This window comes from Sebastes fasciatus, chromosome 12 (genome assembly GCF_043250625.1).
Source record: "Sebastes fasciatus isolate fSebFas1 chromosome 12, fSebFas1.pri, whole genome shotgun sequence".
Classification (NCBI taxonomy): domain Eukaryota; kingdom Metazoa; phylum Chordata; class Actinopteri; order Perciformes; family Sebastidae; genus Sebastes; species Sebastes fasciatus.
The window spans coordinates 6,644,322-6,663,454 of NC_133806.1; the positions used below are offsets into that span (position 1 = coordinate 6,644,322).

General features: G+C 37.7%; 1 protein-coding gene across 1 annotated transcript; it reads right to left on the reverse strand.

Annotated features, from left to right (window-relative positions):
• Positions 1 to 1,327: 1,327 nt before the first annotated feature.
• Positions 1,328 to 18,886, reverse strand: nek10 (NIMA-related kinase 10). Its single transcript, XM_074652873.1, has 36 exons — positions 18,663 to 18,886; positions 16,847 to 16,960; positions 16,671 to 16,731; positions 16,412 to 16,545; positions 15,586 to 15,681; positions 15,417 to 15,501; positions 15,268 to 15,309; positions 15,090 to 15,168; positions 14,938 to 15,005; positions 14,008 to 14,087; positions 13,848 to 13,934; positions 13,306 to 13,530; positions 12,252 to 12,391; positions 11,684 to 11,745; positions 10,756 to 10,827; positions 10,589 to 10,653; positions 10,338 to 10,440; positions 10,043 to 10,171; positions 9,808 to 9,945; positions 9,683 to 9,728; positions 9,470 to 9,591; positions 8,478 to 8,580; positions 8,318 to 8,393; positions 6,852 to 6,981; positions 6,685 to 6,755; positions 6,158 to 6,365; positions 5,876 to 5,963; positions 5,700 to 5,774; positions 5,468 to 5,513; positions 5,214 to 5,251; positions 4,983 to 5,083; positions 4,659 to 4,769; positions 4,048 to 4,153; positions 3,790 to 3,833; positions 2,859 to 2,914; positions 1,328 to 2,527 (listed from the first exon to the last, which is right to left on the reverse strand). Exons 2-36 carry the CDS (start codon positions 16,915 to 16,917, stop codon positions 2,491 to 2,493), a joined length of 3,195 nt encoding a protein of 1,064 aa, XP_074508974.1. The 5' UTR covers positions 16,918 to 16,960; positions 18,663 to 18,886; the 3' UTR covers positions 1,328 to 2,490.
• Between the last annotated feature and the right edge of the window lie 247 nt (positions 18,887 to 19,133).

The window sequence follows — 19,133 nt, forward strand, 5'->3', positions numbered from 1 at the left end:
CTGTAACTGAACCCTAATATCTTCCTGCCTGTCTGCTGTGGATTCTCAGTTTGTTTGGACTTGCTACCCAAACCAGTAAGCTTTTATATTTTCACTTTTTCTGTAAATCACTTAACTTGAACTGGATTTCCTTTCCCTTGTTGTTGAACTTCCCTCACAACCAGTGTTGGAAAGTAAATGTTGAGGTACTTTACTTGAGTATTTCCATTTCATACTACTATCTACTACTCTACTACAGTGGTTCTTTTTGAGTTGTGCCTCCTCCATGGACTTTGGATTTTTGATGCGTTCCTCCATCAGAAAATTAATATACACGCACACCTTGACTCTCACAAACACACTCAATAAAATCTATTCTGTGGCAAATTATATTACTGGTTTAGGCGTTGTAATGGCTGGGGCAGGGCTGTCAATCGATTAAATTAAATATTAAACGCAATTAATCGCATTGTCCATAGTTAATTGTGATTAATTGCAAATGAATCACACATTTTTCATCTGTTCAAAATGTACCTTAAAGGGAGATTCGTCAAGTATTTAATACTCTTATCAACATTGGAGTGGTCAAATATGCTTGTTTTATGCAAATGTATGTATATATTTATGATTGGAAATCAATTAACAACATAAAACAATGAGAAATATTGTCATTGTTTTGTTTCATATGATACCAGTATCTTCACTCCAGCTTTAAAACTGAGCCCGCTACAACCTAAAAACCACAAGTTGCGTTACTGCGTTAAAGAAATCAGTAGCATTAAAACGAATATGTGTTAATGCGTTATCGCATTAACTTTGACAGCCCGAATAAAAAACATTCCCCAGACCAAAATATGTTATTTTATTTTTTTCTCGACCACCATCTGGTGAGCCCCAGAAATGATCTTGCGACTACACTTCAGATGTGAATATTGTAATTTTTACTCAATTACTTTTCCCTGACAGCTGTAGTTACTTTTCAGATTAAAGCATTACATAAGAAACACATGATATGCTTATAAAATACAAGATTAAACCAGTGGTTCACAGCTGTTTTGGCTTGTGTTCCCTTACAAAAGAGCAGAGACTAGTTGTGGAGTTGTTTGCAGTTCCACCAAAGAAACATTCACCCTATAAACCTCTCAGACGGTTGCATTTACATAGTGTTTAATTGTAGTGTTAGTACTATTAAGTAAATGTTCTGAATACTTTCCCCACTGCTCGCTACATCTGCTCAACATCAAACCTGCACATTTTATCAAGCCCGCTCACGCTCTTCTCCTTACAGCAACACAAGGACAAAATGCTTAAACTTTATATTAACATGATAAATGATCACAACTAGACATTGTCTGCATTAAATAGAGTTTATTTAGTATGTTATTTTAAAATAGCTATTTTACAGATTATACTGACAAATCCCTTTTGGATCAAAGTGCATAAGAAACTCCCTTCAGCTGCTCTCCACTCTTCAAAATGACAAAACATTCAGCGAATTAAAAAGTACATTTCAGATGTTAATCATATTGAAAACGATAACAGTATTTCTGACTGCATGTTAATATTCAGCTGCTAGTAAAGCTGCAGTCAGACATTGCGATATGTTTTGAAAATTGATGTTGAATTAAGGTTGAACGTTTGGTTTCTTATCAGCTCTGGAGGAAATTTGGCTCGCAGCCATTTCAAACACATGCTGTGATGTGCAGTCCTGCAGTGAGGAGTTAAAACATTCAAACCACTGAGTCATGGTCCTGAGAATTTAAAGTGCTAGACTCAGATAAACCTGAGAAAACAGAACGGAAAGCTTCACATGAGCAGATAAAAAAAAGTCTGGATAGTGTCAGTCGGTTGTTTTTTGTGTGCGTGTGCATGCAGGTTACAGGCCGGCTCACTTTGATATGAGAAGCTTCTCATGATCTGAACTGATAGAAATAAATATAAATTAGCTCCAATATTCATTCCAAGCACATGCAATATACTTATATTAAATATTCTTTCGGAAATACATACAGACTCATCAAATTTGTACACGGAATCAACGTCTGAGGAGGTGTAGAGCTGCAACAATTAGTTGATTAATCAATTAGTCGATCAACTAAATAAAAATAAAAATAAGAGAGAAAAATAATCTGCAAAATTCAATAAAATAAATGGTCAATTTCATCTCGTCATGTTTAGGCTTTAGGAAATTGTGAGGAAGATTTTTCTGGCATTTTATGGACCAAATGATTAATAAATTAATTGAGAAAATAATGACAATAATCGTTGGTTAGCAACCCTAGAGTGGTGTCAGTTTTAAAGCAGCCTTATCCCAATAATAACTAAGGTAAGTTGTAAATGAAAATAGCAATTTCATAGATTTATATGTAAATAATTATAAATTACACATAAAGAGGATTTTTTTTTCATGAGGTTAATTACATTTCTGCTGATGCAAATGTTACCACACTGGAATAAAGGTGTGTTTTTCCAGCTGCTTCTGTGACATCTGAAGATAAATACGGACGATAGTCACTTGTATTCTCGGTCAGTTCTTTTCTTTGCCATCCTGAAATGAACACAAACACATAAAAGATTATAACTGTCGGAACCACAGCAGGTCATTTTCAATTGAGTTAATTCAGGAAATAAATGGGGGGGAAAAAAAAGTTTTTTAATAGAAAAATAATAGAAAATGTGACCCTGAACTCAGTAATTCAAGACAAACTACAGTGAAACAAGTTCTCAAACAAAATGATTGCTAGAATTTAAAATAAAACACATTATGACAAACGTGACTCATCTCAGGAAAAGTGCACAGTTTTTACAGCTTTTAAAGATTAATAATGTCTGAATTTTAGGTGTCTGTCTAATTGTCTGTAAGAATAGTAAAGTGTCACCTGCTGTGTGTTGCTTTATAGTAGCTGTTCTCCTCCAGCAGCTCCTCTACGACCCCCTAAAAAGGAACATTTGTACAGGAAATCACTTCACCGGCAGACGTTCAATATGACCGTGAAGCGGAAATTAAAGCGAAAACAAAGGTGACACCTGCTAGAATAACACATAGCCTATCCATAGTACTGACACAATTGGTGTATATTAAAGAAAATGAGCCGAACAAACTTGTCACTCATCTGGCGATAGCAGTGTGATTTCCTACGCTGTGAGAGAGTGATCGGATGAAGCATTAAGTTGTTAAATTTGACTCATTTACTCTGGCTCTCTAAGCTTCGTTACGTTACTAGGCTACTCCACTGTTCGTTTAAGTCGTTACTGCAAAACCTCACCTAAATGAGTCCACGACTTGCCTTAAATTGGTCTAGTTTATATGGAAGTTAGCCCGCTACGACTGTCTCAATGGTCGCCACTCTGACCATCCTGCTATGTTGATTTGAATTCTACTCCTATTGTTTCTATGGACTGGAAGCTGAGGGAAACGGCTAACCTGACTCTGTCAAAAAGTAACAAAATTACCCTACCAGCACCTTTAAAGCTCACTAATAAACACTTCACATCTTGTTTGTTTAATCTGTAAAAAAACAAAGTGTAAAAACGACGTGCTGTGGTTTTACAGGGATCATGTGCTGGAACTATTTCTTGGCCGGATGCAGTGGCTAGCTGTTTCTCCCTGCTTCCAGTCTTTGTGCTAAGCTAAGCTGACATCTCCTGGCTGTAGTTTAAGAGGTGAGAGTGGTATCGATATTCTCATCTAACTCTTGGCTAGAAAGCGAATACGGCTATTTCCCTGAAAAGGTTTTACTGACAACCTATATTTTACGGATACAGTTAAATCATGAACAGCTGGTATCAAACAAAAATCCAGAAACACACCTGCATCTGCTGATAGGTGACTCCATCTTTGAGATTCCCATCACCTGTCAGAAGCAGAGAGAAAATCAGATACACATTCTTGGCATTCAAATTTAAACATCCAGCTGTGAATGAGCAACATTTGAGGTAAAAAACGCATCAGATCACATCAATAATTTCCTTTGTAGTTGAGTAAGAGGAAATCTACCAACAAGCCCACCGTGTTTTGTTTTTGATGTAGGGTGAAGGAGTAGTAGCTGTGGGAGTGGCAACGTTTACCTGTGCTGTCAGCGGCGAGGGGGTCTCCTGTGAAGTGGTGGACCAGCGGCCACCAGTCTGAACTGGTTGAGCCAAACTCCATCAGCTCTGGAGAGGCGTGGAGGAGCTACAGGGAAACAGGAAGGAGATCCTCATTTTCTATAATACAATATCTCAAAATAGTATAACAGAATTGGGATCTTACAGTTAGTTTCACCATTAATAACTAAAAGAGGAAAAACATTAAAATGTCAATTATGTACCCCAATTTAAACTCCCTTTTCTAATAATAAACATACATCTGATAACGCTGTGGCTTGACTGACTTAAATAAACAAAGTACTTTCAGTACTTTTCTGTCGCAATAAATCTGACGAGCGAAGGGTGATATAAAAAATAGTTAAAGAAAAATAAGACCTCTGTTCTTCCCCAAAACAGTCAGACTATAAATGTTTGTGACCTCATTAAGAGCTAAAATGATTAGCTGATTAATTGATTAGTTGCTTGAAAGAAGCCTTGTTTACATTGCCATGTTCCAGCCTTTGACTTGTGAGAATTTGCTGCTTTTCTTTGTTTAACGTGACGATATATATCTTTGGGTTTTAGACTGTTGGTAAGTCGACCGTGCAAACCTTGCTGAGCTCCACCTTCAGGTCGTATGGATCGCTCCCAAAGTGGAACAGAGACTTTTTAAATCTTTCAATCACCCGTCGTTTGATGCTGTGGTGCGGAGCAGGTGGAAGCTGGAGATTGAAAAGAAACAACACAAAGTTAACATCAACATTTCTTATTCACACAATCTTTGATGGATTTGCAACAGAATGAATGAGCCAAACAGTCATGTTATTGATCGTCTTAAACTTTATAAAACCAGAATCACTACATTTGGACTGATGAGATGTGTCTGCAGCGTTAACTTTGATAAGATCTAACAAAAATGGCTATTATTACGGTACCTGAGTGATGTATATGATTTTGTGCAGCTGCACGAGGAGCCTCTGAATGGGATCATCAATCTGCCGAACCTTCTTCTGGGAGACACAGATTCCTGCTGACACTGAGGTAAGAGCAAAACCACAGACACACAGACTGACTGAGGCTTAATAAACAGGACAGACACATTTTCTAAGAGGCTTTTAGAACGTTGTTTTGTGTTAATCATACTCCCATCAGGTTAAAAAATGTACCTGGTCTTGGTTTAATCTTTGCAGCAGCATAATCCCCACTGAGGTGAGAGGAAAATAGAAAAGGCAGATCAATAAATTGTGTCAGATATAATAATTTTTTTGTTTGTGCTTCAACAAACATCGGCCTCCATTTGCAGATAAATATATATTTTTTACATTAATAAATGATGGTACTGTGCCCAATATATACATTATATACAATATACATCTCCCACTGACCACACAGAGATATGAATGTGAGATTTTTCACTTACCCAGATTGAATTTGGTCCGGTGTAACACAGGCACTGGACTTTAATCCTTCGATCAAAACAAAACCAAACCAAAATCAGCCAATCTGAAAAACTCTCTTTTTCAGTGCTTGTTCACATGTATTTGGGTATCTGGAGTGTCTACCAACCCACAAACAGTGAAATAAGACAGCCCAGTCAGTTTTTGTGGGCTGCTTAGATCAGAAAACATGTGATTCAACAAGCCAGAACTAACCGTAGTGTTTTCCTGTCAAGGCGGTGGTGTCGATGTTGGTATCGCATCGTTCAACATCACCATCAGAGCCATCATCTAAAAGTAATAAGCCATAGTTATTTACATTTATTTTGATTAAACATCTTTCCCAGTCTGTGTTAATTAATTAAATTCTGTGCAGTATGGAACAAAGCGACCTTGACTGAAGTTGTGCTCGCTGTGGTTTGAACTGCCGGCTGCAGGAGAGCGTGGAGTTGGAGATTCAGTATTCATTAAGGATTTTTCCTGCAAAAAGTGCAGCATGTATTTTATTTTAAACCCTGCAGGACATACTGAAAATATCAAGTTATTTACAACTTTCATCTTTAATCACAAATTTGCAATTATTACTGAAGTCATTAGCTACCTCTTTGTACTACAATAAATCTAATCTAAACAGTCCTCAAGGACGTCCTTTCGGTTTTTAAAATCCAATTCACCTGAGGCAGGTTTGAGTGACAGCAGTCCATCCTGCTTTTGTGCCTCTCCAGGAAGTACTTCTGCGCTCGTTTCCTGTCTCTCTCGGCCCTTTTTTCCAGTGCATTCTGGGAAGTGTAGAGGCTGTCCATCAGCCTCATCATGAGGTCAGAGATCCTGGAGCTGACGGCCACAATGTCCGGCCGCTGGTCTGCATCTGGACTCAAACACCTGACAGAACGTCCCATAACTTTAGCATTGAATTACTAAAAAATAATAATAATACAATAAATTGGATAAAATTTATGCCATAGACAATTATGCAAGTTAGTTATTGAGCGAGTTGAACGGCGTTACCACGGTTTTACACATAGCAGCTCACGTTACCGCAGTCTTGGAAAGGGAGTGAGCGGAGGAGTACTCAGTTGGTTGCAATCTGCAACCACACCACTAGATGTCACCAAATCCTACACACTGTACCTTTAAGGATTCAGTATAACTAATAGACTTTGATAGATCAATATCCATAATATCAAAATAAGAGTCTCACCATCTGACCATGTCTGTGACTCTCTCTGAGAAAACTCCTTCGTCAATCGGCTCGTAGACGGCCTCGACAATCTACCAGCACAGAAAAAGAAGCAATGAACAATAACAGATGGCCGAGAGGAAAAACTTGAAGTCGAGAGAGTGTGTGTGTTTGTGTGTTCGTGTAACCTTGCTGGCCAGCGACAGCATGTTACTGCTGTAGAACGGAGGCTGTAAAGTGGCCATCTGGTAGAGGATGCAGCCCAAAGCCCAGACGTCGGCTTTCTCTCCGTACGGCTCGTTCTTCACCACCTCTGGACTAACACACAGACACAAATGTTTGTACGTGTTATCTTATTAGGAACCCTCATAAAGCATTCCCTAGTATCCAAAACTTAATCTTAACCAACCGGAAAATATGCCTCCACTTTCCAAATTATGTGCTCACTCTCAGGGTCTAAATTGATCCTTATAAACATATCACACGTACACACACACATCTGTTGTCAGGACCATAAACACACTTGAGCTGCTGTATCTGCTGTTTTCTCCAAGTTGCTAATGGGCTGTAAAAACACAACAGCTCTGCCGTACCTCCTTAAAGGATTGGTTCACCCAAAACACGTTTTCTCACCTCCTCTTAGTGTTATTTAGCCACGCAGATAGTTCTATTTGCACAGGTTTTGAGCTATTTGTCCCCTCAATCGACAACAATTATATTTAATTTATGATCCTCACAGTCATGAAAAATTATATTAAGGGGAGACACCCCAGGTGAATAGGGTGTTTTTTTTAACTAATAGATATCACCATGAAACTTCCCCAGTTGATTAATTATATTAAGGCAATTGTTTTCTGTATTGCAAGTTTTCTGAAATGTTATGTTTAATTATGCAAATGATGCATTATCTTATTAAATATGTGCTATTTTGCACACATTTCCAGAACAGAAATCTGAACATTGGATAAAGCCACGTTCAAAACTTTTGTTTCATTTTGTTTACAGAGTGAATGTTGGATATCTCTTTTTATCACTCCATAAATCAGAAAATACTGTTACAACAGCCATAAAAAAAATCGCCATGTTTTTAGGAATGAAATGTGTAGAAATCAGGCCATGAATGGTATATGAACAAATCCCTCTATAGAAACCTTCAGAATATAGAGATGAATGAAACTGAAAGGTTTTCTGTATGTAAGAGCTACTGAAGTGGAGATTTTTGGCTAATAGATATCACCATGAAACTTCCCCAGTTAATTACTAACAATTATTTTTTTGTATTACAAGTCTTCTGAAATGTTTAAATATGCAAATGAGGCATTATCTAATACTAACTTTTGGTGAAATTAGGAGAAATCTACAGACACATATAGACATAATGAATAAAAACCTAAATGTGTATTTTGGATGATTTCTTTCCACTAGTCTGAAAGAAGACATGTTATGGAAGCAAAATAGCCCAAAATCTCAAAATTGACCAATGCATGAAAAACAATGTTTTTGCCTGTAGTGTCTCTCCTTAAAAAAAAATCACCAGATCTTTTTCTAGAAACAGTCAGTGAGAATAAAATAAAGAAATAGTCCTGATGGAAAACTCCTTAAAACCGACCATTTAGTCTAAAAGCAGTTGGATGCTCAGAATGAATGTCCTCACCAGGAGTAAAGGATGGTGCCGACCACCGACGTTAGCTTGCTGTTCTCCTGTTTCTGTTTCGCTAGGCCAAAGTCAGCTTCAAGTAGAAGAAAGACACAAGTTAAACTCTTATAATAAGACAAGAGAGAGGAAGAGCGATCAAATGTAAATTGACACTCACTGATGGTGACTTTGTCCTTTTCCCCCAGCATGATGTTGTTTGGTGTGAGGTCGCGGTGGACTATTCTCTTTTCCTTGTGCAGGTACCTCAATGCCAGACACATCTGAGGGAACATGGAGAAGATATATCAGTTAGTAATTAAGTCTTTGGAGAGACTAAAGATGTTTCCATTCAACCAAAATGTAGCTTCTTTGCCAATGGAAATTATTTACATTCGTATTTCAGGCTTTTATCCAAAACTGTTGGCAATGAGCGCAGAATTAGACCGGGCTGACATTCCTCCACTGTTGGAGAATCCAAAATATATATATATATATCTTTTGTAGTGTGGGGAATATGCAGGAAACAGTGTTGTACTGCTGTGGTTCCCAACATTTTATGTCTGATGTTCTTCCACATTCCTATCAGATGAGCTCAAGTAACCCTTCATCAACACATATTAATGTTCCACGTGCATTCATTTTAAACTAGATGTTGTTTAACACTTTTAATTATGTAAAAGTGGATATTGATACAATATTTTTTTATCAAACAAGACATAGAAATCCTAGAACTGTCCATGTTTAGACGTGATCTCTTTTTTCTCTTTTTCTCTATCTCTTCCTAGGGATTGCAACTTGTGATTTTTCCTGGAAATGTTGCCACAGACATCCAGTTCATAATACTGCAAATGCTCAATCACCATTGTGTTACCTCACTCGGCAATAGATAGTGACTAACAGACATGTATTTAAATGAAAATATTCAAGATTATTACTTTAACTTACAATCAAGTGTCAATAAGGTGTCAGTCAAAATTCTGTTGAGCTTTTATTCATTCCACATTATGGATGGGTATTTAGTGTCTGGGTTTAAATTCAGGATGAACAGGATTATGGCTACATAGTTGAGGCAAATAAGCAAGTGACACTGCTGAATATCTCTGTGTATTAACATTACTTTACCAAGTGCAGATTTGTTTCCCAAAGAAGATTAAGTTCAAGAGTTATTACCTGTATGAATATATTCCAAAGTCTGTCTTCTGTGAACTTCTGCTGCTTCTCCTTCAGAGAGTTCAAATGTTCAGCCAGCGGCGCTCCCTCGATCAGCTCCATCACGATGTACAGCCTGTCGCCTAAAGTGAACAGTATGATTGGGGTTTTCTGCTTTAAATTTGTTGTTGTATTCCTTCCTTACAATAACTGGGTGGCTAAAATGATCCTCACCTTCCAAAAATGTCTTGTAATATTTAACAATGTTTGGGTGTATCATCTAGAAAAGAAGAAACACAAAATGTAACTTGTTCAGATAGCGTGTTATTGAATTGACTCTTAATGATGAAAATTGAAACCTGTTCTTTGACGATCGTGAGCTCGGAGATGATTTTCTCCGCGTTACTGTCTCTGGACTTCTTGTCTTTGCCAAACGCCGGGTTATGGAGGTTCACCTCCTTCAGAGCCAGCAGGTTCTGGCCGCTCTGCTTTCGGACCTGTCATTGAGTATAATTATTGGAACCAAAGACACTTGATGTGAACCACCTGAAGCACTCCAAACCAACACTGGTGTTTTGAGGATGTTTGTCGTACCTTAAAAACGCTTCCAAAGGCGCCGGTGCCCAGATGGTCCAGTATTGAGTAACCGTTGATGACTTTTAGGGGAGGTCGGTTCTGGTCCACAGCCTCGATGCTCTCTCTCAGACTGTCCACTTCCTCTTCCTGCATTACAAAACACATAGAACTCCATCCATATTTCAAGGTAAAGAATTATTCTCGTCAATCGACATAGTTTATTAATCCCAAATCACAGTCATATTTCTTTTTATTTCGCAGCCAGAAACCAGCTGAATAAACATCTGAATCCATTTAGAAGCTGTTTTCTTACAGTGTAGAGTGAAACTTTGGTTTGCAGTCTCTCGTAGGCCGCGAGGTCCCGTACATAATGTCCAACATCAATAAACAACTCAAAGAGGTCTGTGGGAAAGAGTCTGCAATAGATAAGAGATCACATAACAGCATTAGAGAACATTTGAAGAGATTTTTTTCCGACAGTAGCCACATTTAAATGATTCATGCATGAAATGAACTTAAGGTTAAATATGTTTTCTTTCTAAAATAAATATGTTGTCACATCACCTCTTAAACAGATGTCTGTTTCTTTCCACGCTAAAGAGAAACCGGAGGGTCCGGAACGCATAGCACTGCCGATATGCAAAGAAATGTACAAATATGTTACTTTAAGGAAGTTACAACATATAAATCTACATTATAGTGTAATTTAATACATATATTAAGTCACATACCTGTAAAGATGTGACCTTTGGTCCAGAGTTTTGTGGTAAAATCAACTTTGCGATTATATAAACCCCATTTTCCTAAGAAAAAAATGTAAAAATTAACTGACGCAATGTTTTAAAATATGTTAGTAGTTTGTAGGGCTGTCAAAGTTAACGCAATAATAACCCGTTAACGCAAATTAATTTTAACGCCACTAATTTCTTTAACGCATTAACGCAATCGATCTTCCGGAGGTTGTAGCGGGCTCCGTTTTATAGCTAGAGTATAGATACTGGCATCATATGAAACGAGAAAACCTAAGGAATCCGTTGGTACCAACCACGTCATACTAGCTTGTCACGAAGGGGGCTAAATAACGCTCCAAACTTGCGCTAAATTATGGCGAGGAAAAACTGACATGGCCATTTTCAAATGGGTCCCTTGACCTCTGACCTCAAGATATGGGAATAAAAATGGGTTCTCTGGGTACCCACGAGTCTCCCCTTTACAGACAAGTCCACTTTATGATAATCACATGCAGTTTGGAGCAAGTCATAGTCAAGTCAGCACACTGACACACTGACAGCTGTTGTTGACTGTTGGGCTGCAGTTTGCCATGTTATGATTTGAGCACTTTTTTTATGCTAAATGCAGTACCTGTGAGGGTTTCTGGACAATGTTTGTCATTGTTTTGTGTTGTTAATTGATTTCCAGTTATACATATACACACATTTGCATAAATCAGCATATTTGTCCACTCCCATGTTGATAAGAGTATTAAATACTTGACAAATCTCTACTTACTTTATTGATCCCGAAGCCATGGACAATCATGCGATTAATCACGATTAAATATTTTCATCGATTGACAGCCCTACTAATTTGATAAAGGCGGACTTATTCATTCCCATCCTCTCAACTGTTCTGCTCTTCATGTAAGTACTTTTTCCTTACCTGCACAATGTGGTGAGCAGATGTGTCATCCAGACTAAGCTCAGTCAGAACTGTGCAGCAGGCTGGAAAAGGGATTAAAGGGGATATGACTTAATTCAAGAACTCATACATGCAATGTTTTAGTCTCAGACAGTCCAATGAACAGCTGTGAACATTAATAACTCACTCCCCAAACCACAGGAGGAACAAAGACTGTAAACACAGATGCCTTTAGAAAATTCAATATTTCTCTGCAGAGTCATATTGAGACAGATGTAACAAATGTTCATGTTTTGTCTTTAGACATTCAGAAACAGAACATTTACAACAATTTCCTCCGAAATCATAGACACAGTAGGTCAAGTCTCAATAGGTCTCACTTCAGGAAAAAGCTGTTTACATTCTGAGCAACTGATAAGACTCCTCTGGGGGAAGAATTTACTCTGAAGTAGCAAGCACACTGGCCTTTTTCACCATCTTACATTATTAACAGCACTACATCTAACTGGGGGATTTCTAACTCTCAAGAAACCCAAAAGAAAACGCAAAACTTAATGTGCAGTATGTGATAAGTTGTTTAGTCCCTGACCTGACTGCAGGGCCACAGTGTTGTCCACCTCCTCCTGCGGGCTGAGCTCCTCTCTGATGTGCTCTCTCTGGATGCGTCCGGCTGCGTTGGCGCTGGAGAGCGTCTCGATGGACGAGCGGTCAGAGACGTACTGCCTGTCACTGTGAGAGTTATGTTGTATGTTACCATACTAAATATTGCAAATAACAGCACTTTGTCAGATGTTTTTGCCTGAAAAACAAAGCTTTAAAACTGAAATGTCTTGGGACGCTGGTTACTCAGTTGTAATTGCATCCTCCATCATTGGCTGTTGAAACACTGGGAGGTAAATCTGCTAGTTTTGAAGGCCAGAAATCAGAGAACCTAGAAGTCAACATCCTGCAAATATATCATGGTAAATTCTGTGGTATTGGGCAGTACAAATCTGAACTTTTTTCATTTTACAAATACTCTGAGGTACTGCAAAAAATTTGTGTTGTACTTCCAACTCATGCTGCAGAGGCTCCAAAATTACTAGATCCTACAATTCCCATAATGCACTCAACAGCATATTTTTGTTAGACCTTCCCTGCCTGTTAAACACAGATGTCTTTACATGCCCCAGTCTGTAATGCAGTCTTTCTGCTATAAATTTGAAGTCTCTCAAGCTGATATAACCAATGAATATAATGAAAGGTCATATCATTGCATTATGGGAAATGTAGGATCTGTTGTTTTGGGAGCTTGACCTATATTAGAGACTGAAAGTCTGGCCTCTGTTGATTTGATGTTGATCATTCTTTTTTTAATCTGTCTCTGTGACTCCCCCAACTCTATGGAAGTGCAATATTAAATCGCTGGAGTGACCCTTTAAAACCACACATCACTTCAACCTGGACAGAAAAGTATCTGCTGTAGCTTTGACCTGTGAATTTTCAGGGAAAGAAAAGTACAAATGGGTAGCGTTAACGAAAGTAAAAGGTTTTGGTTGAAACACATTTCAATGATCTGTTTTACTCAGTGGTGAAAAACACCACTGAGTTCATATGATGTAATATAAATATCAGATGCCCTTTAATTGCTCAGTCTCTCAAACCTGTTGATCAGCCGGAGAAGCTGCTGCACCCCGCCCCAGCTCCGGATCTCCGTCCTGGTTTCGGGATCCTCGCAGAGTTGGACCAGGACCCAGGCGACGCTCCACAGCAGCTTCAGGTGCTGGCCGTACAGCAGACTCAGCAGCACCGGCAGACCCTCAAGCTCCCTCACCTGGTCCCTCACCTGGCACACCGGGGACAGGAGTCTCAGCAGCTCTGCACTCATCCTGGAGGACACATCAGGGTCAGTCTAGCCTTTCTTGTTTTTATGTTGTTTCAAATTATTTCTATTGCTTTCTAGCTGCACTTAAATTGTAGAAATTATTAGTTTATTATTCAGTATACAAAGGGTCATATGTTCAACCCCTGCAAAAGCAATATGTCTCTCTACACCTTCAGATAAGACGACATGAACTTGATTCGTTTGTCTAGTTTTTTTGTATTTTATCAGCACTAATGAAAGAAGGAATGTTCCCATAACTACCTTGGACACAACATTTCATCTGACAGTGACAAATACATCAACAAAGAAGTGATTTCTAACCTCTTTGACAGCAGGTCATATTCCTGCAGTATTACAAGTAGATTCTCCACTATGGGTAGCTCGCCAATCTCCTGCTTGCATTCTTGGCTGCAGAAAAAAATGGCTTATAACAGGTGAAATCACAAATGTATTTAATGCGTTAAATGAAGTGTTTGCTTACCTCTCAGCCAAAGTGGTGAGTGCCAGCAGGGCTCCCAGCAGCACGCTGCAATCGGTTGTGGAGAGGAGCTTCACAAGGGTCTAGAAAGGGTGTATTTAATGAAAGACTTAACTCTTTCTCCACAAAGTGCATTCAAAATCAAAGAATTTAAGATGATAAACTGAAAGCAGAGGCACTCACTGACCATCATGCTACAAGAAAAGCATGACTTAATATGGTCATACATCTCACAAAGAGAGTGTGAAGGATTTGTTATCACTCTCCGTAAGGGTTTTCATTGCTTCATTTGACAACTGAGAGTAAATATTTGCAAATGTTTGCACCCTGGAAGCTGCAACGTTCACTATCACCCACACTATCAAGTACTGTTAGTGGATACCACTGTTTTGTACTCTGGAGCTCACTTAACCGCAGTTTCACAAGGGTGAACGGTGGCCTTCAAGTAACATAAAAATGTGAAAGACTCTCTCTAGAGTTGGTGTTTAGTTTGTCCGTTCTAAGCTAACAAAAACACAACAATTCTTAGTTTCAAGTGATTATACACTAATGAAAACATAGTTATGACTATTATATTAAATTTCTGCTAATAGATCCCCCAAAATGTTACACACTGTTCCTTTAAGCCCCAGTGCTGGATAAAACAATGACTAAAATGGAATAACTAAACGATAAAGTAAAAATAAAAACATTTTCAATTTGAAATTTAAAAAAAATCTAAATAATAATAAATAAATAATAAAATCTCTATGATCTAAATAAAATATATTACGACCCTGTTTTAGAGTCTACACAAATACATTCAATATACAGCATGAAGCTAGTTGTGTTGGTGCACCAGTTCCAATGCAGCAACAGGAATGACTTTCTGTTATGGCAGGAAGTTTAAACAGCACATAATCCCAGATAACCTTATCTCAACGTATCCCTCACCCTGTGAGCGCCGCTCTCGATGACCCAGACCCTTTGATTGTCAGCGGCAGACAGCTTCTGAAACATGTCTGCAGAGAAATCAGCAACGTTGATGAGGACGTACACACGACTCATTATTATCGGTGTCTTGATATTGCCTTCAGATTACTCACAGGTCATTGTGACCAGCTTCTGCACAGTAAACGCCTGTTCGCCACAAGATACGTACATGGCAGTGACATGCTCCATATACTGAAGGAGGAATAGAGCAGCGATGAGGATGACATGAGATAATGTGAGGATAAATCACAAAACACAGACTGTTCAGGCATGTGAGAAGAGAGCATTTACCCTGGCAAGTAAACGGATGCCTTGGAGCTGATGGAGGATTTTCTAAAAGAAAGAAACAGTTAAAGGACGCATTACTGTTTTTATACAGTGGTAGTATTTCCTACGATACAAAATAAACACTAAAAATGATTTGTTTTTTCAAGTTGTACCTGATGGTGGGGATCTCTGATCAATAATCGTAGGCAGATCAGAACTCCAAGGACAGACTTAGGCAGTGCATGGTCAATCCATTCACTATAGAAGGAGTACAAATTATCAGTGAACCTTGTGTGAGGTTAACAACAGACGAAATGCTGCAGTATTTTAAAGACATTTTACCTGCAGAGTCTGTTCTTGACCAAAGACGCGAGAATGTCAGAGAAGAGTTTATGCAGCGGGTGGCTGCTGAAACATCTTTGGTCTCTGTATGTGATGCTGAAATATGAACGTACATATAATTAGGTCCACAATTATACAGACTGTATCCTTAGTCTTTCATCAGTGGGTCATAGGCTCAATCTCCATTGTGTTACCTCATTTGGCGATCGATAGTGACTTAACAGACATTTATTTAAAGGTCACATATTGTAAAAAGTGAGATTTTCATGTCTTTTACATTATAAAGCAGGTTTAAGTCCTATATAAATACTGTTAAACTATCAAAACGCTCAATATACGGAGAAATACACATAGCCCGTATTCAGAAATTGTGCTTTTGAAACATGCCGTTAGGATTTCTGTCCATTTGTGATGTCACAAATATACAATATTTAGACCATTACAAGGTTTTAAACGTAAACATTCTAAATGTGTCCCAGTTTATTTCCTGTTTCAGTGTATGTGAATGACATCAACTGACAAGAAGTATACATGGACCAAAACTGTTGCCTAGCAACACAATTCCGTTGCAATTCCATTGAAATGCACTAAAACGGAGCGTTTCAGACAGAGGGTAAATACAGGTATATTCAGGCAGACAGTACGAGAAAAATAAAGTTTTTTTTTTAACATTACAGCATGGAAACATGTTTTAGTAAAAAACACAAAATACAAGTATGATCCTGAAAATGAGCACGATATGGGACCTTTAAATGAATATCTTCGAGATTGCCACTTTAAGTTTCAGATTATATGGGTAAAAAATAATAGAAAATTTAATGAAAACCTGAATTTTTCCAGTTCAGAGGCTTCACTGGCGATGTCGCTGTCACTCTGTCTGTTGGTGTCTTTTGAAGGATGCAGGCCGTGAGATCTGCTGGCTCCACTGCTGCGTGCTTTACTGTGACTCAACGCTGCCACCTGCAAGACAGGGCGTCTCATACTACAATATACACACAGACCTGAAGAAATATGAACCGGTTTGTTATCATTATCAAAATGTCTAGACACACTGCCTCAGCGCGGCGTCATTTGTTGTTGTTCACCTCTTGTCTGGGAATGCTTTTGGCAAGCAGGGACTGAAGCCTCCTGAGGTCATGAGATATCCTGGAAAACAGGCTTCATCAGGTGATTTGTTTTTTGTCATATCAGGGGAATTAATTCTAAATTATGTAATTTAAAGACTTTTAAATGAGTGTGAGGAGGAGATCGCCCAGCTTACTTGCTCTGGTTTCCTCTGCATTTCAGGGGCAATCTTTCTCCTTGTCTCACTTTTCTAACTGGATTGGACATTTTCAACGGTCCCCTTTGTTTCCATGAGTAGCCTGTGGTTCAGCTTCCGACATATTGGGCACATAGTGACATTTAGACAGTGGTGGAATGTAACTAATTTACTCAAGTGCACTACATAAGTAAAATTTTTCTACTTCTACTCCACTACATTTTGGAGGCAAATATTGCACTTTTTACTCCACTTACTTTTTATTTGACAAATTTAGTTACTTTGCAGATTTAGATTATTAATAAAAAATATAAATCAAATAATATAATTCTGATATATTATTATAGGTTAAGCTACCCAACAGTATATAAAGTAATTAAAATGAACTCCACCTTTACCAGCTGCAACATTAATACATCGCTAATTATAATCCAGTAATATACTAAATATTACTCTGAAATGGGCCATTCTGCATAATGAGTATTTTCACTTTTGAATTTAAGAATATTTTGATGCTAATACTTTAGTACTTTTGCTATACATTTTTTAATGCAGGAAGCATGTAGCAGAGTATTTTTACACTGTGGCATTACTACTTTTACTATAGGCTAATACTTTTCCACCTCTGCAGATATTAAAGGTCCCATATTATAAAACAGTGAGATTTTCATGTTTTTTTTATTATAAAGCAGGTTTAAGTCCTATATAAATACTGTGAAAGTATCGAAACACTCAATCCACAGGGAAATACACACAGCCCGTATTCAGAAATTGTGTATTTGAAACAAGCCTTTAGGATTTCTGTCCATTCGTGATGTCACAAATATAGAATATTTAGACCCTTTACACAATTTTAAACGTAAGCATTCTAAATGTGTCCCAGTTTATTTCCTGTTGCAGTATATGTGAATGACATCAGCTGACAGGAAGTAAACATGGACCCCAAGCAGTTTCCTAGCAACGCAATTCCGTTGCCATTCCGTTGAAATGCACTAAAACGGAGCGTTTCTGATGGAGGGTGAATACAGGTATAGAACATTAAAGCATGTAAACATGTTCTAGTAGAAACACAAAATACAAGTATGAACCTGAAAATGAGCACGATATGGGACCTTTAACATATATCAAAATCTGGGCAAATAAAAGTAAAACTATCTGCACAGCTTGATACAACTAGTGATGATGTGTTTGTTAATTTGTGTCATTTGGGTGAACCAACCCTTTAATATGTAGCCTACATTATGGTACAATAGTATAGGTCAATATTTTGCACATTACATCACTTTATGGACAGCTCTTTACATTTCAAAAACATTATTTACATTGTATATATATATATATATATATATTGAGATATATACTGTATATATATATTGATATTGATTATATATTGATATTTTACATACTTTTCATATTCTAAATTTCTATTTATTTTTTTATTTTTGACCTTTGCAGTAGCATAACGTTACTTGATTTTATTTTTTTATTTTCTCTTATCTAGTCACTGAAATGGGCCATTCTGCATAACGAGCTAATTTTGTGTATCCTACTTTAAATAGGCTATATTTTCATGCAAATATGCTTCTTTATTACTTCAATTAAGTAAGATTTTTTAATGCAGGACTTTTACTTATAATAATGTTTACACTGTGGTATTTTCACTTTACTTAGACTAAAAGATCTGCTTACATCTTCCACCACTATAGCCTCTGTGATAAGAAGGCTAGCTATAGTTTGACTATTTCTGTTTAACTAAAGGAAGAACTGATCTGTCCTTGTTCTGCAGTTTAAACAAGACAAGTTAAATGTCTCTTACCTTTTCCTCCAGCATCGCAAACTACCACATAGACAGTTGCTTTAGAATAAGCTAAATACGAATTGTGCTTCATTAAATATCCTTAGTTAGTTGATGGGGATATAGGCGACGTTAGTTTTTATTCTTGAAACAGCAGACTGAGACGTCCCCTACATTAGCAAATAAGTAAAAACAATGTTCAGCTTCACTGCTTTTTTAACCAATCCAGGTGAGCAATATAAGAGAGTCCTGGTTGCCATGGATACAACAGACGCTCTATACCGTCACCGGAATGTCGTTGAACAACCTGACACACAAATTCACACACAGCTGACACTGATCATGTAAAATAACAAGACATCAGCAAAAAAAAAAAAAAAAAGTAAAATAAAATAAAAATAATGGACTTTTTTTCCAATCTCTTTTGAAAAAATATGCAAATATATAAACATTGCAGTCAACATAATGGTAAAGAAACAAGAATATTCAAAT

What these genes read in the sequence shown, in the direction of transcription:
- nek10 (XM_074652873.1), bottom strand. Translation starts at nt 16,917, where the DNA reads ATGTCCAATCCAGTTAGAAAAGTGAGACAAGGAGAAAGATTGCCCCTG. An exon ending in CCAAAGTTTCACTCTACACT is followed by an intron (nt 10,172 to 10,337) that starts GTAAGAAAACAG and finishes TTTGTAATGCAG; the next exon opens with GAAGAGGAAGTGGACAGTCT. An exon ending in AAATCATATACATCACTCAG is followed by an intron (nt 4,770 to 4,982) that starts GTACCGTAATAA and finishes TTCAATCTCCAG; the next exon opens with CTTCCACCTGCTCCGCACCA.